Source organism: Bos javanicus, chromosome 5 (genome assembly GCF_032452875.1).
Source record: "Bos javanicus breed banteng chromosome 5, ARS-OSU_banteng_1.0, whole genome shotgun sequence".
In the NCBI taxonomy this organism is placed as follows: Eukaryota; Metazoa; Chordata; class Mammalia; order Artiodactyla; family Bovidae; genus Bos; species Bos javanicus.
The window spans coordinates 33,903,909-33,927,047 of NC_083872.1; the positions used below are offsets into that span (position 1 = coordinate 33,903,909).

Genomic DNA, 23,139 nt, shown 5'->3' on the forward strand with positions numbered 1-23,139 from the left:
AAAATGCTAAAATATTAGTACCAGCAATACGAAGTTGTCAAGCGAATGTGTGCATGCTTAGTCACTCAGTCATGTCTGAGTCTTTGAGACTCCAATGACTATAGCCCAGCAGGCTCCTCTGTCCATGGCATTCTCCAAGCAAGCATACTGGAGTGGATAGCCATTGTCTTCTCCAGTGGATCTTCCTGACCCAGGGATCAAACCTGGTCTCCTGCTTTGCAGGGAGATTCTTTACCATCTGAGCCACCAGTGAAGCCCAAGTCAAGTGAATACAGTTTTGCTATTATTGGCAGTTTCTTTTGTAAGATGTACTTCAGACTGACAGTGAACACTTTTATGAAAGCTGATTTCTGTGAGAAATCATGCCATAGACTAATGAGTCATCTGAGTATCAACATGTGATTATAATGACATTGTTGGGGAAATTGTTTAAGAGAATTTTACATAAAGGTAATATTAGATTCATTTCATTGTCAAATCTATATTCATTTATCCAAAATATATTTTGGATGTGGATTTAAATCAGCTCCTTTGATGCAAGATAATTTGGCTTTTAGAAGTTGTGATTGGTGGTGGTTTAGTCACTAAGTCATGTCCAACTCTTGTGACCCCATAAACTGAAACCTGCCAGGCTCCTCTGTCCATGGGATTTCCTAGGAAAGAATACTGGAGTGAGTTGCTGTAAGATCAGCAACTTCCTGCTCATCCAACCGAAGGGTAAAATCTGCTACCTGAACCTAGATTTCAGAGTAGATTCATCAGAACTGGACTGGCATGAAAAACAAATAGCAATGGTGGGAAATTTAGCTCCTTTTGTGCTTTCATTTATCAGGTAAAATAAATGTTTATAAATAATACTACAAAGAAATGTTATATATAATGTTTAATAACTAAAAAATATAACGAATCAGCTATTTAGGACATTCAGATAATGTAATAAGTATGATGAAACAAAGACTTCTAAATGGTGAGAGTGTTCCAAATACTTTTGTTTCAAATTTTGATTTTTCACCTTAATGAATGAGTAAAGTAAAATGGCAATGCAGAAGATCACTGGACTCAAATATCCAGTCTGTTTCGGCAAAATCTCTATTGCAGAGAAACCTAACTTCATTAGCGAGAAAGGCTAGACTATAGAAAGTTCTGTCAAATCAAATCTGGTTTTTAACAGTCTTATGGACTCTGTGGGAGAGGGAGAGGGTGGGAAGATTTGGGAGAATGGCATTGAAACATGTAAAATATCATGTAAGAAATGAGTTGCCAGTCCAGGTTCGATGCACGATACTGGATGCTTGGGGCTAGTGCACTGGGACGACCCAGAGGGATGGTATGGGGAGGGAGGAGGGAGGAGGGTTCAGGATGGGGAACACATGTATACCTGTGGCGGATTCATTTTGATATTTGGCAAAACTAATACAATTATGTAAAGTTTAAAAATAAAATAAAATTAAAAAAAAAAAGAATTTTGAACATTCTTTGTGCAGCAAAGCTGCTCTTCTTCTTGGGAACTGGAAGGGAACATTTTTATTTCACTTTGAAATGTTAACCTATAAAGCTATAATAAGAATTGTACTTGCATTTATAAAGGAGGTCATATAAAATTGCCTTGGTCTTCGAAGAATATGTCACCAGGTACTGTGCTAGATAATGGAAAATATGTGTAGTCTACAAACCTGACCTTGTCCCACCTTCATGAATTTTTTTTGCCTAGCAGAGGAGACAGTTATTAATATTTATCAAATAGTCATACAACTAAAAATGTAAGTTCAAAGTGTGATGAGTTTGTAAGGAAGAGGAGACCATGTTCCATGGGAGAATCTAATTTAGACATGGGGCCCTTCTGACCGTGTGGCATTTAAAGATTTTTAGTTTCTTTTAGTTAACTGTGGGAGACACTTTGTTAAGAATGTGGGGAAGGGAATTCCAGGCAGAGGGAACAGCAGGTCAAAAAGGTCTCGAGGTGGCAATGAAGAAATGAAAGAAGTCCAGTGAATCTAGTGAGTAAGGGGGGCATGTGATTCAATGCAGGACTCAAGAGCTCTGTCTGGGTTAAGCTATGTAGAGCCTTATAGCATGTTAGGAAATTTGACTTTATTCTGAAAGGTAATGAGAAAAATAATTTTGGGTTCTTCAACATGTAGTCATTTGGATTAACATAATTGTCATGGAGAGAAAAGTAAATTAATTTTAAATAAATGTTGCAAGAAAGATTGATATGGTGATAGATTGAACATGGGAGAGGGGGTACAGTATAGAGAAGGGGAAGTACCTATAATGATAACCAAATTCCTCTTTTTCTTTTAATATTTATTTTATTTATTTGGCTTCACTTGGTCTTAGTTGCGACACACAGGATTGCAGCATGTGGGATTCAGTTCCCTGACCAGGGATTGAACCCAGGCCCCCCTGCACTGGGAGCACAGAGTCTTAGCCACTGGACCACCTGGGAAGTTCAGCCAGATCCCTCCTATTGTTACCGAAAGGTGTATGGGATCCAGCTGCTTGACCCCCCAAAAGCCAATACATAGGCAGGTTGGTGGAAAGGAAAGTTTGCTTTATTTCAGATGCTGGCAACTGGGATGGAATGGTGGAGGGCGGACATCTGTCCAAAGGCCAACTCCCCGCCCCCGCCCCCACCATCCCTGAAGAGCAGGGGATTAGAGCTTTTATAGACAGAGGGAGCTATGTGCAAAACCAGCACAGTCAGCTCTGACAGTCATCTTCAAATTGATCCTTGGTGGTCTGGTCAGTCTTATCTTGGTTGTTGTGGGTATAGTTAATCTTCAGTTCCAGGGTCCATTTGTTCCCATTTTTTTTTGGCCAGTTCTCAGAATTGTGGCCGCTCGTGTCTTGGGTACAGTCTAGTCATTGTTTAGTTAATTCTTCCACCTGGTGTTTGAGTATCTGTAAGACAGCTCACAGGATATGGCTCAGAATATTATCTATAGCCCTTGAGAAAGAACTGAAGGTCCTTGACTATGCTTAATGGCTACATTATTATTATTATTATTTGGTCTCCTTTGACTGTTTTCCTTTGTTTCTGCATTTCTCACTTCTCTGATTAAACTTATTCTTTAACTAAGGTTTTCCACAGGCAGAAGGCAGGCAGAGGACAAGGGGAGGAGGGCAAGGACTATCGGGTCCTGCTCTGTTTCACTGTGAGCACTTCTTATGAAGTGCCATGTACTGAGATAGGGAGCAGCAGAAGAATCTATGGCTATGAAAACTAATATATTATATATTATATTATGAAAAGGGCTCCCCTGGTGGTTCAGACAGTAAAGAAGCTGCCTGCAGTGCAGGAGACCCAGGTTTGATCCCTGGGTCAGGAAGATCCCCTGGAGAAGGGAATAGCAACTCACGTCAGTATTCTTGCCTGGAGTTTTCCATGAACAGAGGAGCCTGCCAGGCTGCAGTCCACGAGGTCGTGAAGAGTCAGACATGACTGAGCGACTGAGCACACACACGTATTATGTTATTATATTTTTCAGTCACAGCATTGTTCTTTTCTAGTCTCTCCAGGGAGTGATTCAATGATTAGTTTAATAAGTATTTATTCAGAGAAAAAAGTAAAGATTATAATATAAGAGCTTGTTCAAAAATCTATTTTCTCTACTAAACAGAATTCATCAGGTATAGGGATTCTGTCTTATTCGTGCTTTATCTTTCATAGTTTCTGGCTTATAGTTCATTCTCAGTATTTGTTGAATAAATAAATAAATACCATCTTTATACACTTCCATGTTGATTAATCATGTGTTAAGGTTTAGCAATTATGCTGTAGTCTAAATGCTTCAAAGGACCTACTTTGTGCAGCAGGCAAATGACTCAGTGTATCTAGTTTCTTGTAATGTTCTAATTCTTTTAAAATTGTGCTTTTAGCTGTTGTTCCCTTAAAATAGATCAGTAATAGAATCTTCAGAGCTAAAGATAAGAGCTGTGAAACTGTGTTCCAACTTTGGTGAGAAGATGTCCCTTGACCAGGACCAAAATTAGGATTAGGGGCCATTCTTTATGCAATCTGTCTTATCAGGCAAATGGCCTGAGGTGGTAGAGAACTCAGGGAGACCCAGAAACTGAAAGGAGGCCAGAATACCTAGAACAGTGAGGTGGGAAGAGTGTGGAAGGAGTGAAATCAGGAGTAGAGGGACAATGTGGAACTTTGTGGGCATGTGGAGAATTTTATATATTATCCTAAGAGTAAAGGGAAGACAATACAGGATTTTATGCAAATAAACAACATGATCTAAGTTTTGTTTTTAAAAGATCAATATGACTATTTGTAGAAAATGGATGAGGAGAGGGAGGGTAGGCAAGAAAGGATGAAGGTATCAATTATGATTGTTGCAATTGACAAACGGAGAAGGCAATGGCACCCCACTCCAGTACTCTTGCCTGGAAAATCCCATGGACGGAGGAGCCTGGTAGGCTGCAGTCCATGGGGTCGCTAAGAGTCAGATACGACTGAGCTACTTCACTTTGACTTTTCACTTTCATGCATTAGAGAAGGAAATGGCAACCCACTCCAGTGTTCTTGCCTGGAGAATCCCAGGGACGGGAGACCCTGGTGGGCTGCTGTCTGTGGGGTCGCACAGAGTCCAACATGACTAAAGCGACTTAGCAGCAGCAGCAGCAGCAGCAGCAGCAGCAATTGACAATGTAAGAAAGTCTGGACAAAACCAATGGTGGAAGCAATAGAAGGAAGTGGACTAATTTGAGAAATACTTTAATTGTTGCAAAATCAACTAGACTTTAGAAAGGAGTAAATGTTAAGGATAAAAAATTAGAAGACTGATATTTCTGATGTGAAGATCTGGATAAATGGTGACAACATTCTTTGGACTGGAAATACTGGAAGAAGGAGGAACTGTCACAAGTTAGATTTTAGGCACGTTGAATTTGAACTGCCTTTGAGATACACAAATATATATACATTAGGGCACTGGAGATATGCAACTGGAGGTCAGAAGGAAGGCCTGGGCCAGAACTGTGATTTAGAGAGTCCATGGTTTATGAAGTCTTGGGAGTAGATTGAAACACAGGGAGTTTAGGACCTATCCTTGAGGAATTCAAGCAAAGAAACTTCAAATGAAATGATCCTTTTTAAAGGAATAAAATCACAAGAGATCTGTAAAATAATAAAACTCAACATTTAAAAAACTAAGATCATTGCATCCAGTCCCAACAGTTAATGGCAAGTAGATGAGGAATTAATGGAAACAGTGAAAGACTTTATTTGGCGGGGCTCCAAAATCCCTGTAGATGGTGACTGCAGCCATGAAATTAAAAGAAGTTTGTTCCTTGGAAGAAAAGTTATGACCAACCTAGACAGCATATTAAAAAGCAGAGACATTACTTTGCCAACAAAGGTTTGTCTAGTCAAAGCTATGGTTTTTCCAGTAGTCATGTATGGATGTGAGAGTTGAACTATACAGAAAGATGAGTGCTGAAGAATTGATGTTTTTGAACCGTGGTGTTGGAGAAGACTCTTGAGAATCTCTTGGACTGCAAGGAGATCAAGCCAGTTAATCCTAAAGGAAATCAGTCCTGAATATTCATTGGAAGGACTGATGCTGAAACTGAAACTCTGCATTGGCCACCTGATGCGAAGAACTGACTCATTTGAAAAGACCCTAATGCTGGGAAAGATTGAAGGCAGGAGGAGAAAGGGATGACAGAGGATGAGATGGTTGGATGGCATCACCGACTCGATGGACATGAGTTTGAGAAAGCCCCGGGAGTTGGTGATGGACGGGGAAGCCTGGAGTGATGCAGTACATGGGGTTGCAGAGAGTCAGACATGACTGAGTGACTGAACTGAACTGATCAGCAACAAATGGAAGTTTTAAGAATTCCTACAAGCCAGGAAGCAGATAGGGGTGGAAAACCTGTGAAAGAGAAAAGGAACCAGAGTAAACCAGGTAATTGGGCTCTTTCCAGAGGCAGTCCAGTAGGAGTTCCAAGTTAAGTCTATATACACAAAGAGGAGGCACGATTCACGAGCAACCAATGACCAAGTGTTCACCAAGGAACTTTGATGTGGACTCTTCATCTGTTTGGGTTGCCTCTTTTGGTCAAAAAATAAGGCTGCAATCTAGTCTGTAAAGAGAGCCTAAGAATGGACTTTATAATAAATATTAAGACCTCCACAGCAGGCAAAGAGAGATAACAAGCACAAATGGAAGCTCCACCAAGAGGAATATACATCATTGTGTTTTGCTCCCTGAGGAACCTTGTCTACAGCACCAGCTATGTCTGGGAGTGGAGTCCTGGAGTTGCTCTGCAGACAGACTGACTGCATAGACGCCACTTACCCAGACCTGTTGTTTGCTGTTTAGTCACTAAGTCATGTCCAACTCTTGCAACCTTGTGGAATGCAGCCTGCCAGGCTCCTCTGTCCAAGAGATTTCCCAGGCATCCCCTTCTCCAGGGGATCTTCTTCACTCAGAGATCAAATCTGCAACTCCTGCATTTGCAGGCAGATTCTTACAGGAGACCTACAAGGGAGCAATCCGTCAGTGGAATGAGCCTGTAAGATTTCAGAGAAACCCCAAGTACTAGCTTTCTAAGTTAACCAACATACTCTTCACTCATAAATATGAACAGACAACCTAGGATCATTAAGAATTTCAGGAATGCCAGGCAAATGGAAGAGAAGAGCCAAGATGAACAAACAGAATAACTCCAGGAAAAAAATACATAATTTAGGGAACAACAAGAGCTTTTGGAAACTTGAAATCAATAGTCTTAGAAAGATTTGTGTAAATACTGCATCTATAAAACGAACAAAAGAGATGGTATGGAAAAAGAAGAGAATAAACAAATGATCAGAAATTAAAAACATGATTGTGAAAAATAATTAGCTGGCAGGTTGAAAAAGAAAACGGGTACAGCTTAAAAGTAAACAATGGTTTTCTACTCTACCCCCAATACTTTCTTCTGGTACCAAAAGTATGAGTTTTTCCCATACCAGCCAATTCTCCCACACCAGCAGGGAGTCCTGCAAGTTAGTCAATTCTGGCACTGTTTCCTGGAATTAGCATCAGATCCCACATATTAAGGGCTCAGCCCTACAAGACTGCCTCCACTTCAGATGCAATGGCAAGTTCAGACCTCCTATACTTGTGACCAGTCAGCTATAAATCAGATTTAATCATTTTCTAGAATCACTCACAGAACTCAGGAAGACAGTTTGCTTACTAGATTATTGGTTTATTAGAAAAGGATATAATCAGGGACTGCCAGATGGCAGAGATGCACAGGACAAAGTATGAGGAAAGGGACTCAGAACTTTCATGCCCTCTCCTTGTGGACCACTCTCCCAGCACCTCTGTATGATAACCACTCCAGAAGCTCTTCAAACCCCTTCAGTTAGGGTGTTTAATATCTGCTACTGCTGCTACTGCTAAGTCGCTTCAGTCGTGTCCAACTCTGTGCTACCCCATAGACGGCAGCCCACCAGGCTCCCGTCCCTGGGATTCTCCAGGCAAGAACACTGGAGTGGGCTGCCATTTCCTTCTCCAATGCATGAAAGTGAAAAGTGAAAGTGAAGTCACTCAGTCCTGTCTGACTCTTCGCAACCTCATGGACTGCAGCCTACTAGGCTCCTCCATCCATATCTAGACATGGCTAAATAATTGGCCATATGTGATTGACTCAGCCCATACCCTCTCTCCTCTCTCAGTTGATTGGAAGTAGGGTTGGAAGTTCCAGCTCTCTAATCAATTGGTTGGTTCCCCTGGCAACCAGCCTGCATCCCAAGGGCTTTACAAAAGCCACTTCATTATCATAAACTCAGGTGTGGTTAAAAGGGTCTTGGTATGAATAACAACAACAACAACAAAAACATCTTTATCATTCCAGAACTATTTCAGGAACTGGGTACAAAACCGAAATATTAGTTATATAATTACATTTGGAGCTTTGTGCCAGAAATGGGAAGGAAGACCAAATGTATATGTATTATTATATCACAGTGTTACACAGCTGAAAATCAAATCTGTTTTTCTGGAAATTGAGGAACTATCCCTGAACATCGAGTAGCAAAATGGGAAATAAAGAGAAAATCTTGGCAATAGAGATAAAGAGGGCCAGTACATGACTAATACAAGTTTCAAAGGAAGGGAAACATTTTAAAATGGTAAAACATTTTTATCAGAAGAAAGATACAAGTCTCTTAAGTGAATGGGCTCTTCACGTGTGGATTAAGAAGAATTTTTAAAACGGCTCATATCTAGTTACATCCTGGAGAAATTTCAGATTTTGTTAAGGAGGAAAATTCTAAAACCGTTCAGAAGGGGAAAAAAAAAAAACCAAAGAGATGAAAATCTGATTCATCAGAGGAAGCTGGAAGTCAAGAGACAAAGGTTTTCAACCTTGTAAAGGAAAATGATTTTGAATCTAGAATTCAAACAATCAAAAAAGTTTGAGAATAAAGTAAAGACATTTTCCAACATGAAACAGCTCAGAAATTCTATTTCTGGACCTACTGTGAGAAAAAAGTTATTCAAGGGAGTATTTCAGCACAATGCAAAATGAATTGAAGAAAGGAGATAGCCTGGTATTCAAGAAACACGGGCAGCTGAATAAGACCCAGAAGAGGGAGGAGGAAGCCCTTCAGAAAGTAAAAGAGTGTGGATAATTTGCTTCCAAAATTCTAGTGCGTGCCTGCTAAGTCGTTTTAGTCATGTCTGACTCTTTGCGACCCCATGGATTGTAGGCCACCAGGCTCCTCTGTGCATGGGATTCTCCAGGCAAGAATACTAGAGTGTGTTGCCACGCTCTTCTCCAGGGGATCTTCCCAATCCACGGATTGAACCTATGTCTCTTATGTCCCCTGCACTGGCAGGCAGGTTCTTCCCCACTAGCGCCACCTGGGAAGTGAAAGTTTTAGTAGTATAGGATTATATTGCCTTTATTATGTAGTCAAATATACCACTTGGTTCTTTGGGCATACTATTTACACAATTGTAATGTTGTAAATTCTTTGGCATTGCCTTTCTTTGGGATTGGAATGAAAACTGACCTTTTCCAGTCCTATGGCCACTGCTGCGTGTTGCCAACAAAGGTCCGTCTAGTCAAGGCTATGGTTTTTCCAGTGGTCATGTATGGATGTGAGAGCTGGACTGTGAAGAAGGCTGAATGCTGAAGAATTGATGCTTTTGGACTGTGGTGTTGGGGAAGACTCTTGAGAGTCCCTTGGACTGCAAGGAGATCCAACCAGTCCATCCTAAAGGAGATCAGTCCTGGGTGTTCTTTGGAAGGAATGATGCTAAGGCTGAAACTCCAGTACTTTGGCCACCTCATGTGAAGAGTTGACTCATTGGAAAAGACTCTGATGCTGGGAGGGATTGGGGGCAGGAGGAGAAGGGGACGACAGAGGATGAGATGGCTGGATGGCATCACTGACTCAATGGACTTGAGTTTAAGTGAACTCCGGGAGATGGTGATGGACAGGGAGGCCTGGCATGCTGCAATTCATGGGGTCACAAAGAGTCGGACACGACTGAGAGACTGAACTGAACTGAATGTTGTAAATTATAGCACAGCAATGTTGTAAATGCTGATTTTTTAGGTAAATTATGAGAGATTTGTTTTACAGAATAGATGACATTATCATGAATCTCAACATTGTAGAAGTATTTCATGAGCTGAAACAATTAGGAGTGTGGAGGAAGCAATTAGGAGTATAGAAAGAAGTATGTTAATTTCCTTATCTTTCCTAAGTGTCAGTTTAGAGTTGATAAACCAAGTCAGTGAGGTTTTAGTGAATAGTTTAGAATGACTAACTGTAAATGAAGAAGTAAAAACAGCAGCTGTCATTAGTGATTGCTATTGGGAAGTGAAACCGATACTCTGGGATACTGTGGGATGTTGAGACAAGTGTGTACTCAGTTAATACAAGTTTCTACTTTTTTTAATTGTATGCTTCTCTCTGGTGCTTCTAAGATTTCTCTCTTTATCTTTGATGTTATACACTTACACTACCTTTTATTAATGAAAATATTCATTTTTCTTCCTCCTGCTGGAAGTACTGTGTGGTGTTTTTGAATCCTGAGAACTCCTCTCTTCCTTGAGTTCTCAACAATTCTTTGTCCTTTTTGTCTCTCATCTCACAATTCTTTCATATTAGAATAACTATTCAGACATGTTTAACTTTTTAACTCTGTTTTTCTTCCCCATGTCTCTTAACTTCATATTTTTCTTTCTTTCTTTGTGGTATAATTTGAGTGATTTCCACCTATCTATCTTCCAGTTTCATTACTCTCCCTCCAGCTGAGTTTTTTTTTTTTTTTAATTTGATTATATATTTTATTTTTAGAATTCTTTTTGCCTTTTTCTCAAACCAGTCTGATCTTCTATTGTGTTCATAATCTGTCGATGTTATTTCTTATTTCAAATCTATTATTACTTTTTATTATGCTAATTTTATAGTCCATTTTATTTTTTCTTTTATCATAAAGTCCGTTTTAAATTACTTTGCAGTTTGTAGTCACTCAGGTGTGAATTATTACTTCTTGCGCCTACTGACTCTCCTAGTGAGTTTCAGTTTCCGTATGTAATTTGCAACTTTTGTGATTTGGAGTATGAAATCGTCTTGATCAAGGGTTGTCCTCCACAGATGGGCTGCTGCAGCACTGGATTTATGGAGTCATTCTCGAGTACCTGTTTCTTACTTGCCAGGGAATTTATGGATTCCATGCATACTGGAGCAATTTTTTTTTTTTGCATTGATTGATTTTATTTTTAAACTTTACATAATTGTATTAGTTTTGCCAAATATCAAAATGAATCTGCCACAGGTATACATGTGTTCCCCATCCTGAACCCTCCTCCCTCCTCCCTCCCCATACCATCCCTCTGGGTCGTCCCAGTGCACTAGCCCCAAGCATCCAGTATCATGCATCGAACCTGGACTGGCAACTCGTTTCTTACATGATATTTTACATGTTTCAATGTCATTCTCCCAAATCTTCCCACCCTCTCCCTCTCCCACAGAGTCCATAAGACTGTTCTATACATCAGTGTCTCTTTTGCTGTCTTGTACACCAGGTTATTGTTACCATCTTTCTAAATTCCATATATATGCGTTAGTATACTGTATTGATGTTTTTCCTTCTGGCTTACTTCACTCTGTATAATAGGCTCCAGTTTCATCCACCTCATTAGAACTGATTCAAATGTATTCTTTTTAATGGCTGAGTAATACTCCATTGTGTATATGTACCACAGCTTTCTTATCCATTCATCTGCTGATGGACATCTAGGTTGCTTCCATGTCTTGGCTATTATAAACAGTGCTGCGATGAACATTGGGGTACACGTGTCTCTTTCCCTTCTGGTTTCCTCAGTGTGTATGCCTAGCAGTGGGATTGCTGGATCATAAGGCAGTTCTATTTCCAGTTTTTTAAGGAATCTCCACACTGTTCTCCATAGTGGCTGTACTAGTTTGCATTCCCACCAACAGTGTAAGAGGGTTCCCTTTTCTCCACACCCTCTCCAACATTTATTATTTGTAGACTTTTGGATCGCAGCCATTCTGACAGGTGTGAAATGGTACCTCATAGTGGTTTTGATTTGCATTTCTCTGATAATGAGTGATGTTGAGCATACTGGAGCAATTTTTATGTTAGTTTCTCTGCTCAGGATTTCCTTACCAAATGGTAGTGTATGTTTCAGAACCACACCTTCCAAGAGTGATAATATTTTGCCCAATATATTGATTCAATAAGAATTGAATGAAACTAATGGTAAAAATTAAATTTCAGAATATTAACATTAATGGATTTGTAGCAATTTTTTTGCAAAGTAGCAGTCCACCCCTTTTCACTTAATTGAGGAAAATGAGGTTAAAAAAAGTTAAATGTGCTGAGATCCAGTGAATTAAAGGCAGAGCAAAGCCTAAAAGCTCGATCCCTTTCTTGTTAAAATGCATTTCAACTTTGCATAGATGGTGACTGAGGCTGATTCAAAGATAAACTTGTACTTACTTTTGTTACTGTTCTTAACTTTGGTTTCATGATCCAAGTGCCTGAAAAGGGGCTCCCTGAGCCTGACACTACCTTGTGTTGCCTGTTATTAAGTATTTTGATGGTTAATTCTTTCATGCCCGATTAACAGATTAAAGAAAAATTAACACAGTCATTTTCTGTGTTACTGTTGGTGGAGACACTGGCAGATTCTACCTTGGCAGATCTTTCTTTATCAATAGGTTACCACTGTCACCCATTTAAGTAATACAATTTGCTAACAAATACCTAAAGTTTCTTGAAGACTGCTACCATGTCTTAAGATTTATTTTTTTCTTCCTACAGTGACTATTAAAGCCCCTGCCATTGAAAAAACATTCTATAAATACCAGCTAATTTGGCAATTTATTAAGAATTTTCCTTTTTCTCTTTCACTTTCTTTCTTTTTTTTTTGTATTGGGTAATGGAAACTTTGGAGACATACTTTGTGAATTTTTCAGGAATTTATTTACTTTTCATGTTTTTACAGAGAACACACACAAGTAGGTGGTTTGGACTTATTGATCTAATTTAAAGAAATTTATAAAGATTTATTCTGTGTTCTGTTTGCAGAACAGAGTGTTCTGAACATAATAACACCAAGTAGAAGAGCCTCAAGCTGAAGGTACAGTATCTTGTTTACACTGAAGGAGCTTGTGTGTGGACAAGAAAGTGCTGACAACTCAAATGGATCCCATGGAACTGAGCAATGTCAACATCGAGCCTGATGATGAGAGCATCAGTGGAGAAAGTATTCAAGATAGCTACACCGGGATGGGAAATTTAGAAAAGGCAGCAATGAGCAGGTATGGGGTTAAAATGATCAGGCTCCATGGAAAAATGAGAGGTTTATGGACATGGAAAACAAAACTTTTGTTGGGAAGAACTGAATTTATTACCTATTTGAGAGCTAACAATGATCTTGATGTTAACACATCAACTCTCTGATCCTGAAGTATACATTGGTATATCATTATTGTATGTCAGTCCTTTGTATGATTACTTTAAAATTGCAGTTACAGTGTTCTTGTTCCTATTAATAATATATAATAATTTAAATTATAATTAACACACCACTTCTCTTATCTTTGGGGTTATTCTCTCAGGTTCCTCTTCTTCTGACTGCTCTGTTAAGTGTTTCTACATCTCCAGAGTTCTGCTGAGATTCTTCTCTGGCTAAAAGTGTCCTTTGAGACAGCTTATTCACAGCCATCATGGCTTCACCCACTGAACATATGGCACATTTCAGCCTGTTAAACTTCTCAACTGGATTTCAGATCATCATATCCAACTGTTTACTACACATCTCTACTGGATGACTCATGTGTCTGAATTGCCTCCTTGATTCAGTTACACTTGTGAGTGTCTAATATTGAACTCTTGTCATCCTCTTCAAAATTTTCCCTTCTTCTAGCAATTTCATCTTGGTGAAAGTCATCAGCATCATTCAGCAACTCAATCAAAGGGCCTTTGGTATCAACTTTGACTCATCCCTTCTGCCGAACTGCATGTACAATGTTTGACTATATCCAGTTGCTTCTACCTCATTAATGTTTCAAGTCCACCCACTTGTCTATATCCATTCTATTGCCATCTTGCTTTTGTTCCTCATCATCTGTCACTCATCCACTAGAACAGCCCTGATTAGTCCCCATCTTACAATTTACTCCCTTCCAACTAGACCTCCACATTCCTTGCAAAAGTAATCTTTTACAATTTCAAATGGACTCATGTCCTATCCTAAGGTAAACCCTTTCAGTGCTTCCTCAGTAGCTATGAGAGAAAGATTATACTACACATTGCTTGGCATATGAGGCCTTTCATGATCTAGCCCTCACCTAGCTCTCCTCTTCATCCCTTGCCCTGTTCCCTGTTTATGTGCTGTCTTCTAGCCTTGTTGAGCCACTTAAAACTCTTGTTCCTTCATTCACTCTGCTCTGTCTGCCTGGAATGCCCTGATTTAAATATTACCCACTCACCTTCCCCCTTTTTCTCTACTGGCTGCACTCTTTCTTCAAGACTCAGCTTAATATCAGGTCTCCTATGAAGCCATCCCCCAGTTAGAAGTGATCACCTGCTCTGTGCACCTTCTCCCTACCCAGATGTTCATGATGCCACTACACCAGGTTGATGGCACTGCCTGGAACAGAGTAGCTGCACAACTGTTATTTAATAAGTTTAGTAACTTCTTATAAAATATTACATAACACCAATTATTAATGATTTAAGATATTCAGAAGTGAATTTTTTATTAAATCTAGGTCTGGAGTAGAGAATATTATCCTCAAATCAGGATGTCTTATTGCATTCACAACACCCAGGAAGGGTGTCAGGAGGAAGCACTGTTCTTCCTCCAGGAAGCCAGCCCAGTAAACATTAGTGTTGTTGGATAAGAGAGGCCATGGAGATGTCAACACGACTCTTTGTAGGTTGGGTGACTCTTTTTTTTCAGCATAATATATTTAAAAATTTTTAATTAGAAGGTACTTTACAATATCATGGTTGTTTCTGCCATACATCAATATGAATCAGCCCTGGGTATACATATGTCCCCTCCCTCTTGAAACCCTTCCCACCTCCCTCCCCATCCCATCCCTCTGGGTTGTCACAGAACACCGGCTTTGGGTTCCCTGTGTCATACAGCAAATTCCCACTGGCCGTCTATTTTATATATGGTAATATATAGGTTTCAGTGATACTGTCTCCGTTCATCTCACACTCTCCTTCCCGCACTGTGTCCAAAACTCTGTTCTTTATGTCTGTGTCTCCTTTGTTCTCTAACAAGTAGGCTCATCAGTATTATCTTTCTAAATTCCATATGTGCGTGCATACTAAGTCACTTCAGTCGTGTCTGACTCTTTGTGACCCTATGGACTATAGCCCACCAGGCTCCTCTGTTCATGGGATTCTCCAGGCAGGAATACTGGAGTGGGTTGCTGTGCCCTCCTCCAGGGGATCCTCACGACCCAGGGATCAAACCCAGGTCTCCTGTGTCTCCTGCATTGAGAGGTGGGTTCTTTACCACTAGTACCACATGGGAAGCCCAGATTCCATATGTATGTATATGTATGTTCGTATACAATATTTGTCTTTCTCTTTCTGACTTACTCTTGAGGAGGCACAGCATGGTAGAACCAGGGCTTTGGAATCAGCAGAGGAGTCATCTGACTTGGGAGAAGGTATTTATCTTCTTTGAGCTTCAGTGGAAAATGCAAAATGGCAAACCAACACCTACTTTGCTGAGGATTAAATGAGTGCCTTTGAGATAGATGATACTCAGTGAACTGTTGTTTTTTCCCCTGCACTTTGTTACTCAGGAAATTGATCAAATCCAAGGGCTCTTTTGTTTCTGAGAAAGGTGCATACAGATATGAGCTCTGTGGAAGTGCCAGAGCTGAAAGAGACAGGGTCCTAAGAAGAGTCCTACAAAGTCATTAGATTTGGTCCTCTGAAAGCCAGCATGAAAAGAGCAAGAATGCTTTTGTCAGCTTCAGACAGTGTGTTCTGGAACACTTACAAGGACTTAGCTTGTAAGTCCTGTCTCTACTGGGTCATTATTTTGCAATTTTATGATCATTTTAAAAAGATGGGTTTATTTATGTTTGGTTTGATCTCTTAAATGTAAATTTTGGGGGAAATTCAATATAATACATTTATTTGGATTCATTATACTTATGTTTTCAATATATGCTGGGCTTGATATTAAATCACTGAAGATGCTGGGGACATTTCTCATATATTTTATACAATCTTGACATGTTTTATGACTACAATTCATCTCATGTCAAAATAAGAACATGCAAGTGCCTCAAAAGAGAAAGTCTATTTACTTTTACATTTAAAACTTTAAAATTACTCATGGGCTAAAGGATTCTAGCTTATTGATTGAGGTTAAAAATAGAATGTTGGATATTCCAGAGTTTAAATCTAGATGAAACCTTTGTTTTTATTATCATTAGGCCCATTTGGGGCTCTGTTTCATCTTATCTTTTCCGTTTCCAGCTATGAACATTATGTACCAGTCTCCACATAGCAAGTATATTAACTACAGACTATTAAAATAAAGCACAAAAGGGAGGAAGGAGTACAGAGATGGAGGAAGATAGCCTCTGAGGGCCTTATTCTTCCTTCAAGAGATAGGAGAAAAATGACAGGGAATATTCCTAACTTGTACACCACATGGTTGAAGAAAAGCCACTTCCTGGGTTTTAGAAAAGCGTGTGAAACTTTGTGATTTTGTCTTCGTGATCTGTCTAGTTCTATCTGCACTTTATATTGTTCTCTGTTCTCAAAAAGTAGCCTTATTGTCCCTCTTTCTCATAAGATATTTTCAGGCTTAACTTCTAAGAGATGATTTGCACAGATCTATAATAATTATTTTACCTTTTTTATTTCTAAGGGTTATTTAAAAAAACACTCCAATCATTTTACCTTACTCTCTCATGCAAGAAATGCCTTAAAAGTTGTAATTTATCTAATAATGAAGCACTTTTAAAAAGCATGCATATTTGAACATTTCCTATAATCAAAAGCCTCTGTGACATTTTCCAGTATCAAAATGCAGTGGTGGCAGCTGAACTTATTAGTCAAACGTTCAGAAACGTGACTGGTACTAGCTTCATATCCTCAGATCTTCATATCCTCATATCCTTCATATCTCTGGCATGCAGCTTCAGTTGCCAACCAGTGCTGTCGTGGGATGTGCAGCTTCCAGCCTGGACCAAGTAGACCACTATCACAGTGTTTAGTGGGTTTGTGCTTGCTCAGTCTCTTCAGTCATATCTGACTCTTTGTGACCCTATGGACAGCAGCCTGCCAGGCTGCTCAGTCCTTGGGATTCTCCCCACAAGAATACTGAAGTTGCCACGCCCTTTTCCAGGGGATCTTCCCGACCCAGGGTTGAACCCACATCTCCTGCATTCCAGGCAGATTCTTTACTGACTGAGCCACCTGCTCTGTGTGGACAGTGATGTCTTAAAGTCCTGCTCTTTAATCCTGCATCTTACAGCCCTCTCAACTCTTCTGCTAATTCATTGGGTTTCTTTAAAAGGTTTTCTTAGTTTCATTCATTAATTGTCTAACACAACCAAGTACATTTTCAGAGTAATTAAGATACACATTCTTGCACACAACCAAACACAGCACAGAGCTACCCTTGAACTCCTTTCCAGCAAGAGATATGCGTATTAAACGTGGAATCAAAAAAGAGGAAAATGCCAGCTAAGGGCTCCGTCTAGGGTTGCATGGTGCTGTAGGAGACCCTAGACTCGGGATCTGGTGGGGCTGGACATGCTGTCTTACTCTTCTGAGCCATAGTTGCTTCATATCAGACATGGAAGTTTCCCTTATGAGGACAGTTTAGCACGAAGAGAGATGAGATCACAGTGCCAAAGCACTTAATAAATACTTATTGAATTAATAAGATCCTGTGGTCATGGTGTATTAACAGTTGAGAAAACGCAGTCACTGCTCTGTCCCCTTTCTTTGGGAGAGAAAGGGAATTAGCTCTAATTATTCTATTTTTTGCATAGTCAATGTGGGAGGAAAAATGTGGCTTTAAAAAGATTTCAACTAAAAAATATTTTCTTCCTTCAGAGCTTTCCCCCTCCCTCCCAAAGTATACTCATAAATAGGGCTCAGTCCTTTTTTCTGGAAGGAACACTAGTATGAAGAGGAGAAGAGAAAAATAAAAGCTTTAATGCCTTGTTTTCCTCCCCTGATTCAGTGACTTAGATCACCGGAAACATTAATACAAATCGGAGCATTCACTAGCTGTTTCTACTGTCTTCTTTTCCTTTGTATGTATGTTCAGTCAGTTTACTAATGAAGATGCTGAAAGTCAGAAATTCCTGACAAATGGATTTTTGGGGAAAAAGAAGTTGGCAGATTATGACGATGAACATGTAAGTGATTCTCTGCTTTCCGGCAGTAAACAGGACTTGAGGATGTCTGATCTACCTGGGTCTCTGCAGGAAAGCAATGTGACTGAAATTTTCCAAGCCTTGATCAGCACATTCTCTGTTTATTCAGGCCCTTACTGGAATAAGGGCTTGTTTTTCCTGTTCGCCATATGGCTGCATAAATCATTTATGAAATTTATTTGTTTTTTGGAGAAATCATTCTAACTCAAATGTGATCTGCAGTCGTACATGTTTTCCCTTCTTTCTATTACTCAACCTGTATTTTTTATTTTTACCGAGACCTCTGCTGAAATCAAGTACCACATTCCACTGAAAATTACATGCTTTTACTGAAGTTGAGTCATGGTTTTATTTGCTGTGATTTTACTTTAATCTTCAATTTTTGGTGGTAGTCTCTTCCAAAAAAAGATGATATAGGATAAGAATAATCCAAAAAAGGTTCATCCTTTGGTGGGTATTTGCTTATCATGCATCCCTTTTTCTTCAAGCATCCTGGGACCACCTCCTTTGGAATGTCTTCATTCAACCTGAGTAATGCCATCATGGGCAGTGGAATCCTGGGCCTGTCCTATGCCATGGCCAACACAGGGATCATACTTTTCATGTAAGTGCCTGGTCGTATCTACACTCAGTTTAAAGCCTGTGCATACCTGGTGCTCTTTCAATTAACAAAATTTGATCTTTGTGAATAAGAATCATCTGAGAAAGTACTAGCATATTCTCTCTCTTTTTGAAACAAAACAGCAATGAGAAATAATCAGAGCAGTCTAATCCTGGTACTTGTTCAACCAGCCATCTCTATTCAAATGGCAGAAAGTTTATGTTTGAACCCCCTTCCCCCAAAGCGCTAGAACAGCCCTACCAGTCCAAAATTATTCATCGTAAAGTAATATGGTGTTTAATAGTTTAAAAGATCTTTCCCAGTAGCAAATCTGACTTTATGACACTCAGGAAAAACATCCCTTCCCAAACCGGACCTGCAGGGTCCTGTGTGCCTTGATCCCATCTCAAGTCCCATCATCTGTTGCTCTGTATGCCAGATACAATGGGCACAGTGGTCTTCTCTCCATCCCTTAAAGGTGCCATCCCCTCTTACCACAGGGCCTTTGCACATAATCTTGGAACTGTCTTCCCTTTCCTCTACATCTAGTTAACTCCCCATAACTCAGTTCAGCCACACCTCAGTTATGCCTTCCTCCAGTCTCCATGACTGGGACAAACCACCTTATAGTCTCATCACAGTGTTAGTATTTTAGTGCAGTTGTCTGATTCATTTGTTTAATGGCTCTCTCCCTGGCTAGACTGTCGTCTCCAAAGCATTAAGCCTTTGGAGATGGCTCAATCCTGTTTTTATTCACCTCTTGTTTGTATCACCAAGACCTAGTAACAATGCTTGGCATGGGGAACTTTTGCATAGTGGCCAAAGTTTATTCCTAAACCAATGCGCTTTATCCAAACTTGGTCAAATGCTGCCTGGTGGCAGCAGCATCACAGAGCCAACCTGGAGGGTGGAGACCACTTGTGACAGACAGCCACAGACATTTGTCATTATGTGCAGCCTGATATTTTCAAAGACACAGTTGGCAGCAGTGAAATACTTCACAAGAATAAAGTTAGGCAACAGTGTGAATGTAGATCACAATCCCTAATGCAATGCTGGAGTCTTGAATAACTGTCTAAGAATGTAACATTTATATTATAAATATATGCTATTTATGTTCCAAACATCACATATGATTAGGTAACCACATAGCTATTTGGGGGCTAAGGATCAGGCTGGACTATAAATATTGATATTGTGTCAGTGCTTTGATTGAACTGTTAGATTATAGTTTTTAGCTGAATGGGTTTTTATGTCACCTTTACCTTTCTAAGCCATGTTTGAAATAAAGTAGTTTTAAAAAATTCTCAGATTCTTAATGACCAGAAGTATAGTCATATATGTAGTTGTATACTTTTGTAATATACTCTGCCTTTGAAACAAACAGACTGCCTTCTCTGTACTAATTACACATACCATTAAAATAATTAGGAAATTTTCCTAGATCACTGATGAGTTAGAAGTAAGAGATACTTTCTCCAATTCTAGAGCTGCAGATCATCTTCATGGGAGGAGAATATTCCACTTTTAAAACTGAGAGCCTCATTTTAGGCCTGTAAACATTTACCAGATTAATTTGGCCAAAGCAATTAAATCATTAGAGATCATGAGATGTGTTTTGTGTATCCAAGTAGCCCAAAATGGATTCAGCAATTTCCCTTAATTCCCAACAAGTGACACAGGATTTCATTGGTGTTTACTTTTAGTATTTTCTACCAAAGCAAGTATATGTTTAGAATATAGAGTATTCTCATCATTTTTCCAGGGAATAAAATTATGTAATCTGAATTGCATAATTCTTAAAAACAGGTCAATTCATAAGCTGTATGGAACAACAGATTAATAAGACATTGATTAGACAGTTCTGGCAAACATATTTTATGATAAATAAGAGCACAATAGAGCTAGAATTGTTAGAATATTTGTACCTCATTGTCTAAATCTATGTTTGCAAACTTAACTTTCCTAGGAATTACCAAAGAATTAGATCAGTTGTGGAGAGAATGTTTAGTGTGCTCTCATCATAGGAAACAGACACAGAATAAGATTTTTTTTTTCAGTTTCAGGTAAAGATTACTATTATTCCCTAATTTATTATATAATTGCTTCTATCTACACTCGATTTTTGCTGTTCAGTTCTTGTTTTTGGAAAGCACTGATCACTGAATACATAAAGAAACCATATATGCCTGTGAACATGTGGAGGGCCCTGAACCAGAAACGATTCTTTTCTGAGTACAACAAAGGTTTTCCTGTAGCCTAGACTTACCTTTTTCTGTTTTTTCTATTATACAGGCATTTGCCAGACCCTCTGGTTCACACCTCTGACCACTCTCATATAATGCACAGACAGTAGTAATGGAACTCAGAGTTTGCTTTGGCTTCTCTGTTTCTAGATTTTAGATGAATGTTTAGTCAGGTCATTGAATAGCCCTTCAATTATAAATATTCATGAGAATATCATGCAAATATGATATACATATACATATGCCCCTTATACTGAGTGAGTATACATAGTATTTGCTAATTTTGCTGTGCCTTAGCATCCAAATTTTAAACTAGATTCTACTATTGTTAGTAGTAACACACTAAAAAAGGTGGGTTAGGGACTTCCAGTAGTACATTTTGACCCATAAAATAAAGCCAATCCAGTTCTGAAGCATTAAAGAGTATTTGTGACATTCTGAAAAAGAATTTTCCAGCTTCCCCAAATCCACATATTGTTGGAAAGTTAATGATTGAAAAGACCAGTGTAATAATGTATTGTAACATCATGTATTATTATGTCTTATTTTTTACATAAATCTTATTGTCTCCTTTCTATTCCTTTCACAGAATCATGCTGCTTGCCGTGGCGGTCCTATCTCTTTATTCAGTTCATCTTTTATTAAAGACTGCCAAAGAAGGAGGTATGCTACTCCTTAGACACCAGACATGCCATTTTGATTCTGGTTAAAGGCACTTCAGTCTCTAGCTCCATACCTATAAGATGGTGTTAATCAATTTTACAGTTAATTTTCTTCTAATCCCAATCACATGGCCTCTCCGTGTTCTTAGTTATCTAGGCAAGTGAAAAATCAAGTGAAAGTGAAAGTCAGCCTGCTCAGGTTCAAGCCAAATACAGAAAAAGGCTTTTGGTGGATGATGGAAGTAACAGTTCTAACTTGCTGCCTGGAGCCAAAGTGAATGAAGCCATCACTCCTTGTTTGGAGAACATACACCGTATTTTGTAATGGCTTTTGAGATTGTGTATTTGGGGTTTATGATTTCTATAGGTGGTCACTTAGGTCATTTAGGTGCTCGTGCTCAGTCGTGTCTGACTCTTTGTGACCCCATGAACTATAGCCCCCTAGGCTTCTCTGTCCATGGAATTTTCCAGGCAAAAATCCTGGAGCAGTTTACTATTTCTTTTCCAGGGGATCTTCCTAACCCAGGGACTGAACCTGAGATCTGTGATTTCTATATGCTGTTATTTACATGTTTGAGGCTCCAGTGCAGAATTATATTATAGAAATATCTTCATCACTAAACCAGTTTCTTAACAAGGTTCTTTTCATTTCTGATTATAGGGTCTTTAATTTATGAAAAACTAGGTGAAAAGGCATTTGGATGGCCTGGGAAAATCGGAGCTTTTATCTCCATTACAATGCAGAACATTGGAGGTAAGGTTCTAGCTTTCAACAAACCATTTAAACTTTCTAAAGGAGGTTCAAGAAATAAGAAAATTTAATAGCAATGAACAGGAATTTAAATAGAAATACCTGTTTTATCATTTTTAAATTTAATAAGTAAAGTTTTCTAGACAGATTTGCTATCTCTCTGTAACCCAAAACAGTGATATCTATATTGAAATGAAATACTATATAAACCTTATGAAATAAATTCTATAACAAAAATAAAGAATAAAACCTTTCTTGATTTCAAATATATATAAATATATATGATTGAGTATATTTCACAAAAGGAAATATTCAGTATCTGAGGCACGTGGTAAATTTTGAGGTCATTGAGACACATCTTATGCAGTCAGCCCACTGGGCATTGTTCATAGAAGTTGTGCTAAAGTAAAATGCTGGTGAGGCATCAAAAGCACTGTAAAACAGATTCTTATATTCCTCCTGAATGATCATTTCCAGAGAGAGCTGAGAAGCATATATTTTTAATCATGTTCCAGGTTATACTTGCCCACCAACTTCACTGGTCCTCTCATGTCTTTGACCTTCTAAAGACATTTTAATCCATATTTCTGATGTCCTGTGGCTATGTCCTCTTGCATGATCCAGACTATATCATCACACAGTGGCACTTACTTTCCCACCTCCTACCCAGTCCCCAAACTGGTTATTCCATCCTTCTGTTCTTTCATCTTGGTGAACAAACAATACCAGCAGATTTCTTAAGCCAGAAATCTGGGAATCAACCTGAGCATTTCCCTCTCTCCCTAACTCTGACCATTCCATTAAATACCAGCTGTTAAGAAAAGAAGAGAAGGGAAAAGCAAAGGAGAAAAGGAAAAATATACCCATTTGAATGCAGAGTTCCAAACAATAGCACAGAGAGGTAAGAAAGCCTTCCTCAGTGATCAACGCAAAGAAATAGAGGAAAACAA

At 39.1% G+C, this 23,139-nt stretch overlaps 1 protein-coding gene across 4 annotated transcripts in view; it reads left to right on the forward strand.

Annotated features, from left to right (window-relative positions):
• SLC38A4 (solute carrier family 38 member 4) overlaps positions 1-23,139 on the forward strand; it is an 84,381-nt gene that overhangs the window by 35,149 nt on the left and 26,093 nt on the right. For all 4 annotated transcript variants that reach the window (XM_061416363.1, XM_061416364.1, XM_061416362.1 and 1 more), the window contains exons 2-6: positions 12,582-12,814; positions 17,821-17,911; positions 18,418-18,533; positions 21,366-21,439; positions 22,100-22,192. In XM_061416363.1, coding sequence (XP_061272347.1) covers positions 12,696-12,814; positions 17,821-17,911; positions 18,418-18,533; positions 21,366-21,439; positions 22,100-22,192 — 493 coding nt within the window. In that variant the 5' untranslated portion in view covers positions 12,582-12,695. The remainder of the gene's footprint in view (positions 1-12,581; positions 12,815-17,820; positions 17,912-18,417; positions 18,534-21,365; positions 21,440-22,099; positions 22,193-23,139) is intronic.